Raw genomic sequence first — 17944 nt, 5'->3', positions numbered from 1 at the left:
AGAGTGCAATGGAATGTATTTTTGATCGAGAAAATAAGCGTGCATCTCCAGATGCGTGGAAAGTGGTGATTTGTGGGACGATGACGAATTGTGTTCATTAATATCAATGGCGGCATTAGACCTCTGTGCTGAGATAACTTGTACTGGATTTAGAATACCACAGGATTCTTTTCATGCCTTTCATTAAAGGAAACATGCATTTCAAGCCTAAATCTTTTATCAGAATTATCAAAATTGCCTAATAAAAAGTGTGTACGATATGAAATGTAATACTCATGTCTTCCGAGGCGCTAAAACAACAGCATTATTACATCTTTTAAACCATTTATAACAGCTCTTAATTTGACATTCTTTAATGTTAATATTGTGATTGTAATATTAATCAGTTTTTACCAGTGAGTTATTGCTGTTTGAATAATTTTGTAACATACCGGGAACTTTGATATGTAATGGTTGGCAACGGTCCTCTGGCGGGCTGACACAAAGGGTTAGCCGATACGCGATTCCGTTTTGTAAATTTTCTTGCGGGTGTTGCTTATTGGTTTCTAGTCTTTTTACGCTGTGTTTGTTACTTGGCTTAAGTATTAAAAGGTATATGTCATATTATTTTGGTTGTGTTTAGTTAGGATGATACGTAATTTATTTTAATTCCCTTATTTTATTAAAGGCGTAGTAGTAGCGTCGCCGAGTTCTAAGCTTTCAATGATTGTAAAGATCTGTAGTCATGTGACACGTTTGTATCGTTAAAAGCCATGATAAAGGAGTAGTACTACCTCAGTAGCGAATTAGTATCTTGTAAAATGAGTCCACAGCTTTTATATTTCTTTTAAATGTCGTTCCTTTTAGCTTTTACTATTTTTATCTCATTACACATTTACTACTCTTTGGCGCCCTGGTTTGATACATAACATTTTATTTTATGTCGTCTTAGAAATAAGTTGCAACCAATATTCTTGTGTAACTGTATTACGTCTGATGGTAACATAAATTACAATATTATTTTTTACCCGTTTTTATGTCGTAATGTAACATCAAATCTTACGAAAAAAAAGCGTGAAATGTTGTTCGTACTTATTCATAGGAAGCATTCTACAAATTTTGCATTGCATGGCGATTTCTTCGCCGACATTTTTTAAACTTTATATACCTTAAAATGGGACTACAGAAATACAGTTTTGGAATATTTTTGCACCTGCAGCGAACTTTTATCTCACCACCTCACACCCATCGCTAGGTCCAGTTTCTGTTTTCTTGTGAAAGCTTCAACACTCTTCACAAAGTTCAGCTCTTGTTTAGGGTTCTACATGCATTTTCAAAAATGTAGTTACGTTACCCCATTATGTGACATCGATTTAGTACAATCGTATGCCCTATGCAGTTAGCATAGCAGATAGTTATGCACTACTCTCACCCCGTCATTAACGTTCCTTCAGATTAAGTTGCAAGACCACTTTCTGATAAAAATACATGTTTCAAATCAGTTTTATGATTTTCAATAATATTTTGACTATTTCTAACTTTATCATTGTCTCTATAAAAGGTCACCAAAAAGAATAATAGAAACGCCACCAAAATAGAGAGCAGCTTTTATCATACAGTAAAAACAAAAATGCTGAAAAAACTTTTATGTGGGAATATCTTTGCCCTTGTATTTTTGTCTTTCCTTTAAGAATGTCAGTCATTACCCACAGGTTGCGTTAGATCTGTTGCAACTATAGTCATTTTGAATAAAGACTTACAACCAAACAAGAAATAATTAGTGGACATCTCTGATAGATAAGTTTCACTTCATGTGAGTCATAAATTTCCCTCGTAGAAATTTTAGGTGGAGCAAGTTTGCAAATTATCTGTGATACTTTATATCAAATTTTGTCAACTCGATTGGGGCAGTTTGAGAACTTGCCACATTTTGTCATACATGAATCCTGATGCCTTCTCCATCAATCAGTATGACAGGCCCTGGATGCGTGATTCCTTGTAATCAACAAAAGTTTTCTATGGCAAGTGCAGTGACTTTGGAAGGGATGTTGGCAGCTGGAGCATACTAAACCAATTAATTTTCTTTGTTCTCTTGACTGTCGGTCATAGCACAGAGCTCACATACCTTAGGCAAACAATGTTTGCTCTCTGTATATCACACAGAAGTCACAATTTTCCAAAGTCACTGTCATCCCTAGTTCATTTTCTCTTCCTTCCCCATTGGTTCTTCTGATTTTCTTTTGATATAATGGTGAAAGTGAGGATTTTATGGGGAAAGCCATAGAGTATAATCCCTTGGACTTGAACATTTACATTTTTGCCCCTCTTTTTAGATCAGTCCTTGCTTGTTCTAGATTTTCCATGGATGAATCAGATTTGTGTTTATTGGGATTCTCTTTTTCAGCTTCCAACATACTACTGCTTTGTTTCTGTACGATGTGTGGGCCACATGGACATATTCCAAAAGATCTGAAACTGGATTCTCCGCTCCCCCCAGATAACGGTAACTTGTTGACTAGTTTTAGGAAGACAATTTTCGACACTGTTGGACATTGTTTCCCAATTTTTGCCTGCTGTCAGTTAGTCAATAACTCTCCCCATGAACCTTACACTGACTGAAACACAGTCGTATCTAAGATCTAAGCGAAGTGTCTTGAGTTGGGAGGGAGACATACAAATTGTATGTTTTCCTTACTTTGTGTAAAGACCTTGTAGCTGAAACGTGAACTTTAATTGTTCCCTATCAACACTTACATCATCTGATCAGGCAGCTGCTCGTTTCATTATGTTTTTAATCAACCTCTGATTGAGCTTCTGCTTGTCACTTCAGAAAGGAGTAAGCCCAGTATTTTCTTGATACACTCCATTGAGGACTCGTGTACTTTTCCTACTGAAATGGCAGTGCTTCTCAGATCCACCAAAGTTGGAGGAAACCCCATAAGTCAGAATGCCACAACCTGCACAACTGTGTTTTTTCCTTTTCTGAGGTGAAACTCATCCATCTATATCTTTCCATTGCCTCTGGGTTGATGCTGTTTTTCATTTCAAGAATTAAGTTGCTCGGTGGAATATCATACCCATAAATAAATAAAAGGAGTAAATTTAATTTTTATTTCTGTTTTTTTCCTGGAATTACCAGTACGAGAAATCCACCTATAGATATTACAATACAGAATTAATTATGTACTAAGTGCAGGTCTGTCTTTCAAAAAGCCTTGCAGAAACTGGTTTATTTACTGGTACCCAATGGACCCCTACATTCCATTTTTCAATGTGGTGTGGGCATAATCATTAGACTTTACTTCGTCACTTTATGACAACCATATTTGTTACTTTCACATTTGTTGGCTCGCCGACTCCAAACCAAATTGTCACCCTCCAACCTAACCTAGGCCTTGGACTGTGCTACAATCAGTCTGTCACCACGAGCAAGATTTGAGGAGGGTAGATGTGCAATTTGTAACTTCAGCACTGATTTTCTTTCTCTTGATTTGATCTAGAGCATTTTGTGGGTTTCTGTTGTATTGATAGCCTTTGACCCCAGTTTACGAATATACTGCCAAGGCATCATTTTTGGAATGAAAACATAGTCTTCTGCAATCTAAAATGTATCAGGCTCATCCTTCGAATCATTTGACTAAACAGGTGTGCTAAACTGTCACCACCAAGCTTCATATTAGCATTTCAGTGAATTACTAATGTACCACATGCAGGTAGAAAGACAAATGTTGTTGCATACTAAACAGATATATTGTTGTTTACTCACACTTACCTTTGATTTGGCCATAATCACAATCAAGTTGGTGGTATCAGTAGGTTTTTAGAACTTAACAACTTGCTACTAAAACAATCTCGTACATAACCTCCTATTGTGCGAATTCAGAAAAATAATAGATTGGCCAGTATAATAACCAACCCAAACGAACTTAACCTACGTAATGAAAACCCCCTCGTTAAATTTGAACTAAAAGTTATGAAATATGTGTAAAAATGTACTGATGTAAGTTCATTTTATGGAAATGTTTTGTGAACTTAAAAGTGAAAAGTTTGCCAAATAAAACTGTGAGCAGATGTAAAGGTATTAAATTTAACACATGTCAGGTTGTGGTGAAGCCAATGTGGGAGGCACTCGGCCTTAGATGTACTTCTGCTGATTGAGTTTGCAAACAGCTTTAAATAGTGCCTGGCCCAGCTGCATTCACTACTGCCATGTGAATACTCTTCAGGAGTTGAAGAAAGCACAACTGAAAACTTCCGCTGCTGTTTTAAATGCCATGGTACGATCTGCTGGGTGAGACACAAAGCTCAATGGTTTCAGGACGGAAACTTGTTGTTGGAAATGGGAAAACAATTTGGTTATAATGGGAAAAAAGATTTGGTGTTCAATGACCACCACCCCAACTCTGGTAAAATGGGTGACATAAAGATGCACAGTATACTGTTAAACTACATCTGCGGTATACTTTTGCTCATGTCATGTTTCCTTTTTACGCTTCAGTAATTGCACTCCATGGATGCTGCAGAGATTTGAAAAGAAGTTATAGATATGTTTTAAGTACAACACTGTAAAATGACACATTATATTACTTTATTATACTAATTATAGTTGTAAATCGATTTAAAACATTAAATTTGAGAGTTTATGAGGAGATAATCAAGAGTGGAAGCAGCTGCCCATCAGAGAGTTCATCAAATCCACTTCCCCCCTCCCCCTCCCCCTCCCCCACGCGTGTTTGTTTAAAGGGATTTGTGCATATAGCACAGTTATGTAATGTGAAAACACTATTCCTGTAATTTGAATTTATCAATAAAATTATTCCATAACACAACAGTGAGTGAAAATGTGCAAACTAAATTACTTCATCTGTTACTACTAGCAGTGGTTGGTGTCTACAGGCTTCCTTTCACATCTACAGTTGGCAGTTTTTGGCATTTTGTGTTATTTCCTTTGCTGCACTATTTACAATTGACTTTCTTAACTATTTTTCATTCATCACTGCCTGCAAAATGGCAAAAACTGCCAAATGCAGATATGAAAGGAAGCACAGACTGTTAACAAGAAGGGTAGGAGCACATTATGTAAATGAAACACTAGTACCACAGAAGATGCTTTGTAAATAAGATCGAAATGCGTCTGGTGTAATTCTTTTTAAGATTCCAGTCAGATAACCTATGACAATAAATTGTCAGCTGCTGCAGAAGATGGCCACACAAACATACATATTAAATTACTTCATTTTTTAGGGTTCCAGGCCTCAATCTGTAAAAACAGAAACCATGTACTATCACTTTATCTATCCCTGCCTGCCTGTCCAACCATTAAGAATCATTTTCCTCAGGAACAATTAGACATATAAAAGTTCAAATTTGTCACCTGCCAATGTCTGATCCCTTGGTTGTGTAAGACTTTTATGCTACTGAGCCACTGCAGTGAAAAGATATGACCGTTTATACCACATATTTTGATAATCGAAAGCTCTCATCAAAACCTTTATGGTACTTCCCATTGGCCTACAATTATGAAATTTGTCCAAAAGCAAGGTTTCACAGTGCAAGTCACGGGAAAATTGTAGATTTGTAATTATATTGCATGAAAAAACTTCTTATGTCATTTCGTATCAGACTTTTAACTTGAAACAAAAATATTCTCAAAAGTCTTGGACTCCCTTACCTGGAAAGTATCAGTGTCGATAATAGGCAAAAATCATCAATCACTGATTCCTGGAATGGATAATCTGTCTATATACGTAATTAAGTTTGTATGGAACTCTCAGTGCCAGAGTCCTACTCACACCTGGCCAGTTTTTTAAGCCACCTATAGCTGGTAACTATACACTGCAAACATAGCTGAAGAAATGTTTCAATAATTCTAGGCAAGGGACTTCACAGCTGAAGCTTAACTTACTGCTTAATTTACTGCTTAATTTCTTTATTTGAGAAGCTTACTTTTTGTAGCTTAGGGAGTTCTGTGAGTACTGAACAGTATGTACTCAATCTTGACAAAATTAAATAACAATCTATTTGCATTGAACTGTTTGTTGTTATTGAATAAGTCATTAGCTGCCTTTTCGGTACAGGGGCTGGTACTATATTTTTATTCTGTTAGTAATTTGATAGATATTGGTTTCCAGAACAGTTTAGGTAGATAGTAAATTCCCAATTTCATGTAAGAGATATTGAATAGTGTTAGTTGTGTAGAGATAATTTTACATTATTGTAAAAAGTACATTCAACTTGAGACATGGAAGGCAATGTGTTTATCTCCATGTTTGAGGTGTTACTTTAAAAGTTTGTGCTGAAAGTCAGCTTTATAACTACATAGTTTAATGGTATGTCATGAATTTCATTGTTAATTTGCTATTTAGGAGGTGCGGGCATAGACTTCTAGAAACTATACTTTGTTGGGGTGACTGTGCTTTGCTATTTTGTAACGTTCTCTACACTTCCTGATAATTTACACTCTGTGCTGTCTGCAGTAAATGTTTTCATTCTTAACGTCATCTTCATTGTCTTTCCTCTTTTTTAAAAAATGTATTGTTTACCTTAAATAGAAAGGTTGCCCATTTTTAACTTCTGAATGTTAAAGCCATTTTCAGTGTCTACTGTAGCTGTCATACAGCTGAAATTTATTCTTCATGTATTCCATTACATTATGGGTAAGTGGTCATTTTCAAATGCCTGCAATAACAATACCAACAATGTTAAAATGTGAAAAGCTTTTAGTGTGGTTACATTCTGCTTGTTACAATTCTATAATCCTTGCAGTTGCAGCTGCAAATGCAAATGTGTTGCACTCATAAACAAATTAGTGCTATGTGGAACACAAATAGTTATGTGAAATTAACGCTGAAGTGGAAGCTCAACTTATCCAGTAAATTAAGTACTCTGTCCTGCAAAACATAGTTCTGAATTTTAAACAAGCAAATATCTTAGAGCACCAAAAGTAGATGCCACTGAAGATATAATAAGTGAAAGAGTGTGAAATCTGTAACTCCATCTAGAAAGTTGGAGTAAACACTTAGGCAAACTAATGTAGATGCTCAGTTCAGCATGTTTTTCTCAACTTGAAGTTTAGAATTGTTTCATTACGTTGGCCTAAACAAAAGTTTCCTAAGTTTGTACCGTATCACTTCCTTGTCTTCTAGAATTTTCTTTTGGGGGAGTACATATCAAGTATGTAATGTTTATTCAACAGAAGCCAGCAGTCAGAAAATTGTGTAAACTAGATAATCTTTAAGGAATGTGAAATGCTCATTCAATTATAAATACATTTATTTCCTTGCAGTTTTTCTTGCTCTCAATAAAATGAGTTTAAGGTGAAAAGTGACTTCCTCAAACACTAATGTGCAGACATAATTTCAGGTTGACTTTGTGTACTTCTGTGGAGTTGTGGGCAGAGTTCCACACACCAGTGCTATGATAATCAACAAGCTCTCATCCAAAATAAAGCAAAAACATGAAACACCAAGCAACAAGAAAATTAAACACACAGCTCACTAGTCATAATACTAAATAAATGTGTTGTCTAGATTCAAGGATTAAAAATATCAGCCTTGTGTAGCTAGTGTGTCCCACTTCAGTGATTGACAGAATGTAGATGTAGATTCTTAAGCAAGCCTTCACAAATTCTCCAACTCTCAACCAGCTACCTTTAAACCCAACATAGGTCATCGGCTGTACTACAGAGTAGTCTGTCACACCAACTCATATTCCAAAAAATATCTAGACACTGTGTGCATGTGCTTGTTTATGTACTCTTTCCTTCCTGTTTGTGCACGTATGTCACACACCACATCATGGGGCAAAGCCATCAGCTGGTATCTGTAGGTTCAGTTGACGTGATTGGCAAATAACAAAATAAACATATTGTACCTTAGGTGCTGAAAGTACGGAGAATATTACTCTATTCTACTCTAAATAGATACCATTTCTAATGGCACTTCTCCCCTGGTATTGCTGCTGGAATGTTGAAATTGCACTACGGTACAGTTCGAAGTTTGTGCTACAGATGGTATTTTGTTTGCATTTGCAGCTATAGTGAGAGAAGCTTGAACTATGGAACAATCTTGTCGCGCATACTATGAAACAATCTCGTTGCGCATGCTACTGTCGTAAGCTTGGACAGTGAAGTGTAGTTCGATGTTTGTGGGCCAAAGGGTTTAAGCTGACTGAAATTCAGAGGTACATGTGTGGCTTATACAGGGGTGACTTTAGCGGATGGTAGCAATGTCTGCAGGTGTTGTGCCTTCTTCCAAGAGGGCCTTATGAACCTTGGTGATTCACCACACTCCTGGTGGCTGGTAACAGCTGCAATCCTGTAGAATGCTGGAGCTGTTGCAGCAGTTTTGAATGACTGGCATGTGTGCAACTGTAAACCTTACCACAATAGTTCAACATTTCCTGTGGTGCAGTGTATGTTACTGTTGATGGTACATTGAAACTGTGCTCTGGGTGCCTAAGAATTGACAGACAACTGCAAGGGCCAATGAATGATAACTAACTTAGATCACTTAACATGTTACAGTGCAGAAGGGCACTACTTTCTGAAACATATCGTCACTGGTGCCGAGTTGTGGGCATACCACTGCACGCCTGATACAAAGCAAGCCTCTCGTGAAGTGTACGAGAAAACAGTTACTCAATCTGCTAGGCAAGTGCTTGTGAGTGTGTTCTGGGATGAGCATGGTGGACTTTGCTCAAGATGGGAACACTGTGAATGTTGCAGCCTACATTAAAACTCAGGTTAAGTTGCTTCATGCCATGCTGGTGGTTTCTAATTTCTTCGTGAAAATGTTGCTGCTCCTATTAATGAGAGAATTTTCAAATTTGAATGGAACTGTTCCAGCAACCACCATAGTCAGGACCTTGCACTTTATGGACTTTCATCTGTTTGGTCCCATAAGGAAATGCCTGGCTTGCCAACAGGGATTTTTTTTTTTTTGGGGGGGGGGGGGGGGGGTTCTAAATCATCTTGTTGCTGTTGATGTGGTCTTCAGTCCTGAGACTGGTTTGATGCAGCTCTCTATGCTACTCTATCCAGCTTCATCTCCCAGTACCTACTGCAGCCTACATCCTTCTGAATCTGGTTAGTGTATTCATTTCTTGGTCTCCCACTACAATTTTTACCTTCCTCACTGCCCTCCACTACTAAATTGGTGATCGCTTGATGCCTCAGAACGTGTCCTACCAACCGATCCCTTTTTCTAGTCAAGTAGTGCCACAAGCTCCTCTTGTCCCCAATTCTGTTCAATACTTCTTCATTTGTTATGTGATCTACCCATCTAATCTTCAGCATTCTTCTGTAGCACCACATTTAGAAAGCTTCTATTCTCTTCTTGTTCAAACTATTTATCGTCCACGTTTCACTTCCATACATGGCTACACTCCATACAAATACTTTTAGAAGCGACTTCCTGACATTTAAATCTATTCTCAATGTTAACAAACTTCTCTTCTTCAGAAACGCTTTCATTGCAATTTCCAGTCTAGATTTTTATATCCTCTCTACTTCGACCATCATCAGTTATTTTGCTCCCCAAATAGTAAAACTCCTTTACTACTTTCAGCCTCTTATTTCCTAATTTAATTCCCTCAGCATCACCCGACTTAATTCGACCACATTCCATTATCCTCGTTTTGCTTTTGTTGATGTTCATCTTACACCCTCCTTTCAAGACACTGTCCATTCCATTCAACTGCTCTTCCAAGTCCTTTGCTGTCTCTGACAGAATTACAATGTCATCGGCAAACCTCAAAGTTTTTATTTCTTCTCCAGGGATTTTAATACGTACTCTGAATTTTTCTTTTGTTTCCTTCACTGCTTGCTCAATATACAGATTGAATAACATTGGGGAGAGGCTACAACCTGGTCTCACCCCCTTCCCAACCACTGCTTCCCTTTCATGCTCCTCGACTCTTATAACTGCCATCTGGTTTCTGTACAAATTGTAAATAGCCTTTTGCTCCCCGTATTTTACCCCTGCCACCTTTAGAATTTGAAAGGGAGTATTCCAGTCAACATTGTCAAAAGCTTTGGTTTGCCTTTCATTAATCTAGCTTCTAAGATAAGTTGTAGGGTCAGTATTGCCTCACGTGTTCCAATATTTCTACGGAATCAAAACTGATCGTCCCCGAGGTCGGCTTCTACTAGTTTTTCTATTCTTCTGTGACTAATTAAATTGACTGTTCGGTAATTTTCACATCTGTCAACACCTGTTTTCTTTGGAATTGGAATTATTATATTCTTCTTGAAGTCTGAGGGTATTTTGCCTGTCTCATACATCTTGCTCACCAGATGGTAAGAGTTCAGTCAGGACTGGCTCTCCCAAGGCTGTCAGTAGTTCTAATGGAATGTTGTCTACTCCTGGGGCCTTGTTTCGACTCAGGTCTTTCAGTGCTTTGTCAAACTCTTCACGCAGTATCATATCTCCCATTTCATCTACATCCTCTTCCATTTCCATAATATTGTCCTCAAGAACATCGCCCTTGTATAGACCCTCTTTATAATGCTTCCACTTTTCTGCTTAGAACTGGGTTTCCATCTGAGCTCTTGATATTGATGCAAGTGGTTCCCTTTTCTCCAAAGGTCTCTCTAATTTTCTTGTAGGCAGTACCTATCTTACCCCTAGTGAATTACACCTTTACATCCTTACAGCGTCCTCTAGCCATACCTGATTAGCCATTTTCACTTCCTGTCGATCTCATTTTTGAGACATTTGTATTCCTTTCTGCCTGCTTCATTTACTGCATTTTTGTATTTTCTCCTTTCATCAATTATATTCAATATCTCTTCTGTTACCAAAGGATTTCTATTAGCCCTCATCTTTTTACCTACTTGATCCTATACTGCCTTCACTATTTCATCTCTCAAAGCTACCCATTCTTCTTCTACTGTATTTTTTTCCCCCAATTCTTGTCAATCGTTCCCTAATGCTCTTTCTGAAACTCTGTACAACCTCTGGTTTAGTCAGTTTATCCAGGCCCCATCTCCTGAAATTCCCACCTTTTTGCAGTTTCTTCAGTTTTAATCTACAGTTCATAACCAATAGATTGTGGTCAGAGTTCACATATGCCTCTGGATATGTCTTACAATTTAAAACCTGGTTCCTAAACCACTGTCTTACCATTATATAATCTATCTCATACCTTTTAGTATCTCCAGGGTTCTTCCATGTATACAACCTTCTTTCATGATTCTTAAACCAAGTGTTAGCTATGATTAAGTTGTGCTCTGTGCAAAATTCTACCAGGCAGCTTCCTCTTTCATTTCTTAGCCCCCATCCATATTCACCTATGTTTCCTTCTCTCCCTTTTCCTACTCTCGAATTCCAGTCATCCATGACTATTAAATTTTAGTCTCCCTTCACTACCTGAATAATTTTTTATCTCATCATATATTTCATCAATTTCTTCGTCATCTGCAGAGCTAGTTGGCATATAAACTTGTACTACTGTAGTAGGTGTGGGCTTTGTGTCTATCTTGGCCACAATGATGCGTTCACTATGCTGTTTGTAGTAGCTTACTAAAATATCTTAGTCTTTTATTACTGGTTGCGCACAAGTGACCTGCCAAATGAGCAAAACTGGTTGGCCGTAGTTGAGACCCTGCCCTTTTTAGCACTCACTTAAAGGTTTGGGGTCTAAAGGATTCATCTGGATGGGATTCACTGTTGTATTCTCTTAGCAGCTTTTATGTCGTCTCGTTGTGTCTGTAGAGATGAACCATGAGATGTGAGGAGAGGAGGTTGGTTGGCGGCTGGTATCCTCGTTCTATAACACAAACTGCACACAGTTAACTGGTTTCTTTATTCATAAACAGAGAGCTATTTAAGTTTTCATGTGCTGTGGTACAAGCTCTCTTTTGTATAGTCTGTGTAGCCTCAATGCTGTTCAAGTAGAGTCCACTATGTTCTCCATAAGGTTGCTATGTGCTGCCCGTCTGTGTGCCAGAGGCTAAGCATGTGGCTCTGTGAGTGCTGGAATGCCACGGTGTAACAGGCCCGTACTAACTTGGTGTAAGTGAACTCTCCCTCCTGTTTTCGGTGGCTGAGAGGGTGTTGGCGGCATGTTCCAGCGAGTCTTGTTGTTGGCCTCTATCGATACCCCTGTAACCTCTATGCCGCATGGTGTGCTGGCACCAGCATATGCCAGCACATAAACATTATTTCCCCTGCTTACTCAGTCCAGTAGTATATATGAATATGGTATCTGTTCTTTCGGACACGTCCAAAAGAACTGATACCATTGGTGACCATGCAGCTCGTTATAATGAAATGAATACTCCTAGCTGCATACAAGCGTTGATATAAGTCAATGGGGACAGTTGAAAATATGTGCCCTGGCCGGGACTCGAATCCGAGATCTACTGCTTACACACACTATCCATCTGAGCCACTGAGGATAGTGTGACTGCAGGGACTTATCTCTGGCATGCTTCCTGTGAGACCCACATTCCCAACTTATTGTCCCACTCTATATTCATAGTGCACCTGTCCATTATAGTCTTTACTCACAGGAATGTGGGTCTGTCTCCTGGGAAACGTGCCAGAGATATGTCCCTACAGGCGGGTCCGGGGTAAGAATAGGCCCGAGGTATTCCTGCCTGTCGTAAGAGGCAACTAAAAGGAGTTTAAACCATTTCGGCCTTCAGTGTAATGGTACCCATTGGGGTTTGACCTCCATTTTTCAAAATTCTACAGAAGTACGAGCCTTTTGGGGAAGGACACCTTACGTGGTGTATCACCGGTCCTCTGTGCACTAAGACCTTGACACTCATCATCGTAACTGCACCCACTGTTCATCAGTTTGGACCTAAACACCTGATGGGTTGCACAAGTTACGCCCATAGTGCGTCCCTATCTGCACCTACGATCATGATGAACTTTCCATGGCACCTGAAATCCAGCATGGTGGCCAGCCCGTTGTGGTGGGGTCGTCATGTACCCCTAGGTGTAGCCCCCTGACAACACAGGGATCGTACTAAAGATACCTGAGCGCTGCACCCTCCCCACGTCATCCAAGGAGTAGATGCCCGTCTACCTGGGGCATCAGGACTCCCGGCAACAGTCATCCTGCCAGGTGGCCCTCGCTGAGGCTGAGTGGAGCCCGTGGGGAGAGCCCCTGGTCAGAGTGGGTGGTATCGGGGCAGATGTGTCTTTCAAGAGGGAAGGCTCTGTCTCTGGTTCTGGTACTTCTGCCTTTTCCCCCTTGGTCACTTCCTGGGAGGGAGGACAGGCCATCTTTGGGCGAAATACTTCCCCCTCTATTTAGTCCGTTCTTGGACGGATGGGGGGATGTTCACCACCTCTGAGCCCATGTTCTTTGTACAGCATATCGAGGATATCTTCGGAGAAATTGAGGCTCTTAGTAAAATGCGTTCGGGGTCCATTCTCATAAAGACCACCTCCGCTACATAGTTGGCGGCGCTCCAGGCGTGCAACCGACTAGGGGACATCTCAGTGTCCATTGTCCCACATCTGGCACTCAATAGGACAAAGGGGATTATTTTCCATCGGGACCTCGCTGCAATATGAGGAGCAGCTCAGGGCCAACCTGGAGAGCTGCGGCGTGCATTTCGTCCGGTGAGTCCAGCGTGGCCCCAAAGACGGTCGCGTCGACACGGGCCTCTATCCTCGCCTTTGAGGGGGATGTTCTCTCGGAGAAGGTAAAGGTGATGTGCTACCAGTGCGACGTGCAACCTTACGTCCCACCTCCTATGCGATGCTTTCGATGTTTGCACTTCGGGCACTTGTCGTCACTGTGTGAAGCTGAGCCCCTTTGTGGCGATTGTGGATGTCCTCTTCGTGAGGGACATACGTGCACCCCACCACCTCGGTGCGTCAATTGTCTTGGCCTCCACCCGCTTAGATCTTTTGACTGCCCTGCATATCAGAAGGAGAAGAAGATACAGGAATTAAAGACCTTGGACCGTCTGTCTTATTCTGAGGCCAGGAAGAAATATGGCTGCCAACATCCCGTGATGTTGACAACGTCGTTTGCTTCGTTCGTGTCCACTCCTTTTGCGGTATCCTCACCCCTATCGTGTCCTCCCTCCACCTCCTCACCCCATCTGGGGTCTATGCCTCCACCTCCCAAATCCCTCCCTTCCAAATCCTCCTCCCCTCTGCCGCAGCCTGAGAAGCGATCCTCTTCTCAGGCATCCATTGGGGAAACGTTACAAAGTGTGAGGACTTTCTTTGGGTCCAGCCCCCACAGCCCACCATCCCTGTGACTCATCGGTCTTCCATGAAGGCCTCAAAGAAGTAGTCTTTATCCCCATCTCCACCCCGGTGCATTTCGTCTGATGCTCCATCTGACAGTTGCTGCTCCCGGCTGTCCTCAGTTTCGCTGGGACGCTCTGCTGCCAGGCGCCCCGCTGGCCTGTCGTCGGCGGACGATGCTGCCCCTCCTGCGCAACCCAGGAATGTGGCCACAGCTGGTGACGACTCGATGGAACAAGATATACCTCCAGACGGTTGTAGCGATGTTCTCTTGAAACCTGGCACTCCGCTGCCAGGGAGGTGACCAGCTCTTCACCCGTTTTGTTCCACCTTTCTCTGATTCGAGATGGCTCTGTTACATTGGAGCGTAAGAGGTATTCGATCTAATTGGGAGGAAAATTGGGAGGAATTACAACTGCTCCTCCTCCTACACTGTCCACTTGTCATTGGTCTCCAGGAAACGAAGTTACGCCCAACTGACCGTATTGCTTTTACCCACTAGACCATACCTCCGAGCGATCCGACCTAACCCCTGTGGACGGTATTCCAGCTCATGGTGGGGTCATGTTGCTCGTTCGAGACAATGTCTATTACCATCCCATCTCATTGACCACCCCACTCCAACCAATAGCTGTCCGTATTACTCTTTCTGCCTTTACTGTTTTTGTTTGTTCTGTCTACACTCCGTCATCCGCCGTTAGTCGGGCTGATATGATGCCCCTGGTTGCTCAGCTTCCTCTGCCGTTTTTATTGTTTGGCGACTTGAATGCCCATCATCCCCTTTTGGGTTCTCCTGCATCCTGTCAGAGAGGCTTCTTCTTGGTGGATATTTTCAACCATCTCAATCTTGTCTGCCTCAATACTGGCGCCCCGACTTACTTCTTAGACTCTACTAATACCTATTCTCACTTGGACCTCTCGATCTGTTCTACCACTCTTGCCCATCAGTTCGAATGGTATGTCCTTTCTGACACCTATTCGAGCAACCATTTCCCCTGTGTCGTTCGTCTCCTGCACCACACCTGATACCCACGTCCCTCAAGCTGGAACATACCAAAAGCTGACTGGGGATTTACTCGTCCCTGGCGACCTTTCTGGACCAAGATTTTCTCAGCTATGACAGTCAGGTCGAATACCTCACGGCTGTTATCATCAATGCTGCCGAACATTCCATTCCTCGTACTACCTCTTCTCCACGTCGTGTTTCAGTCCCCCGGTGGCATGAGGCTTGCAGAGACGCTATCCATGCTAGACAACATGTTACGCACCTTTCGCTGCCATCCTACGCTGGCAAATTGTATTGATTACAAATGACTCTGAGCCCAATGTTGTAGTCATCAGAGACAGCAAAAAAGCTTGTTGGGCCTCTTTCACAAGCTCCTTTAACAGTTTTACTCCCTCTTCTCTCGTCTGGGGTGGCCTGCGCCGGCTGTTGGGCATTAAGGCCCACCCCTCGATACCTGGCCTGACTTCAGGTAATCAGGTACATGTGGATCCTGTGGATGACTCCAGTGCCTTTAGCCCCTTTTTCGCAGAAGTTTCAAGCTCCGCCCATTACACCCTGCCTTCCTTCCCAGAAAAGAGGCAGGAGAGGCTCTGCTCCGGGGCCAGATGCCATTCACGTTCAGATGCTGACACACCTTTCTCCGGCAGGCAAACGCTTTCTTCTTTGTACCTATAATCACGTCTGGAACAAAGGTCAGGTCCCCATGCATTGGCGTGAGGCTTCAATTTTTATTTACAGATACGTGTTTGTACCAAAAAGATTTGACTGAAAAGTGACGACTGAATATTTTGGTCAGTTTTGGTTTCTTCCACAGTAATCAGTGTATTAAAAGCATATCAGAATGCTAAATAGTGTTTAAGCAAATTAAGTCGTATCATTGTTCAGTTGTTAACATGGTGGAGTGTCAATAGATTATTTCTGAGGGTCAGCTGTAACAGAAGGATTAAAAGCAATATTTTGTGACTCGGTGATTGTTTTATAAAATATGTAGGCTTTGATATTCCTTACTTATAGATATTAATGGACAGTCAGAATAAGAGTGTAAAATGAATGGGCATTTATAAGTTGGGGCAAATGCCCAAATTTCATAAATGCCCAGGCATTTATGCATTTTAAAGCATTTATGCATTTTAAAGTTCAATAAGCAACACTTATAAATAAAATTTAAGCTGGTATTTTGTATTTGAAATAGTTCTGCAACACTGCCTCTTCAGTGGTTGGCTAACCAAGTTGAAAAAGCTGTTTGAGAGTTAGGGGAGAGTTATTAGAGAAAATAAATTGGACTGTAAATGTAACATATTGTATCTTTGAGGTCAATTCTTGGGGTAGTACATGGTAGAAAGAAGACACTACAGTTTAAAAGTAAATTTAGAAATAAAGTATAATTTATAGCTAGATAATATTTATTCTGTTAGTATACTACTGCAAAAAGTTGTTCTCCATGACTATAGCTACCTCAAGCACTTTTTCGAAATTCTGAGGGCACTTGAAAGGCTTTTGATGTGCTTTTCCATTATGATGGAATGTGACTGTTTTTCTTAAAACAATATTTACAAGATACTCCTTTCCGTTTGTAATTGAAAAAGCTCCAACGCGATTCTTCTGTCTTAACCATCTTGCAACTGTCCAATAACGCATTGTTACAAAAAAGAATTTTTGTTGCTTCTCACTCAACCACATAGATTTGAATGACTATCAGATGGTCATGCCAGTGTTGCCAATTACAATTAAGTAACCCACAGAACTGCATTAATTACCTGAAATTACGAGCAGTTACAAGCAACTCAAAATTTTGTCTACTACCTATTTGCAATAATAGCAGTAGCACTAATATTTACTTACAATAACTGGAATTAGAGTAAAAACAGTTTATTGATAATGATTTTAGTTAGGGATGTGTCAGATACTGATTGGAGCCCACAATTCCAAGAATTGCGCACTCTCTAGGAATCAACTAGTATTGGAACTGAACAATTCCAGCGAGTTGGGTATAAATTCTTTGTTATTATTTTTTATGTTGGTGTTCCCATTTTATCTTCACAGCTAAGTCACACGAAATAGGGCAAAGAAAGGAGCAGAATAGAAAACTATGGTCTCAGATGTTGCTTCATCTTACAATAAAGTATTCTTTGTTCTTTCACTGAAAACAGTTACATTTAAGAATATATTTATTATCAAGAAACAGTTGCCAGCTGTTGAATACAGGTTGTATGCACCTTGGGGAACCGGGAAATCTGAGAAAAGCCTGGGAATTTTTTCCTCCGGGAAAACAGGATATTTTTTTTTAATTCTGGAAATTTCTCGTTGTATTTCAGCTAAATTTTTGTAATTTTGATTGATAAGAAATGATACTCTAACATAAAATTTTATGTTACCTCCCACTACTTCAGAATAGTACTGCAGCAGTAAAACATAAACAAGAGCATAATACCAAAAGTAAACTTCAGTTGCAAAGAAAATACGCCACTCACAACAGCAAAACACAGTGCACACACAAGCTTCTGCCGACTTCGATGAGGATGACATCACAAGTGTTTAAATTTCTAACAGGTGGCAGGAAAACATTGTGAATGGTGGTTTGAGAAGTGTTGATTTGAAAATAAATTTACATTTATGCAAGATGAAATACATTACATGTGAGAAAGCGTGATGAATTTCTGAAATTGCAGAATGTTTCATCCTCATTCAAAACTTAACACTTAAGAGGATCAGTCAAGTAGAAAAATTTCAAACTGAGAAG

At 40.4% G+C, this 17944-nt stretch overlaps 1 protein-coding gene across 3 annotated transcripts in view; it reads left to right on the top strand.

Moving 5' to 3' along the window:
• The window catches only part of LOC126295312 (ankyrin repeat domain-containing protein 65-like), a 58088-nt gene that overhangs the window by 28505 nt on the left and 11639 nt on the right, over nucleotides 1–17944 (top strand). The window contains exons 1-2 of one of the 3 annotated variants that reach the window (XM_049987758.1): nucleotides 69–591; nucleotides 2384–2482. The exons of 1 other annotated variant lie outside the window; for it this stretch is intronic. In XM_049987758.1, coding sequence (XP_049843715.1) covers nucleotides 2416–2482 — 67 coding nt within the window. In that variant the 5' untranslated portion in view covers nucleotides 69–591; nucleotides 2384–2415. Of the gene's footprint in view, nucleotides 1–68; nucleotides 592–2383; nucleotides 2483–17944 lie in introns of those variants that run through there. One more of the 3 variants, XM_049987759.1, reaches the window with a different exon arrangement.

Source organism: Schistocerca gregaria, chromosome 11 (assembly GCF_023897955.1).
Source record: "Schistocerca gregaria isolate iqSchGreg1 chromosome 11, iqSchGreg1.2, whole genome shotgun sequence".
Taxonomy (NCBI): domain Eukaryota; kingdom Metazoa; phylum Arthropoda; class Insecta; order Orthoptera; family Acrididae; genus Schistocerca; species Schistocerca gregaria.
The sequence above is the reverse complement of the archived record's forward strand: the minus strand, read 5'-3'. Positions and strand labels throughout refer to the sequence as shown.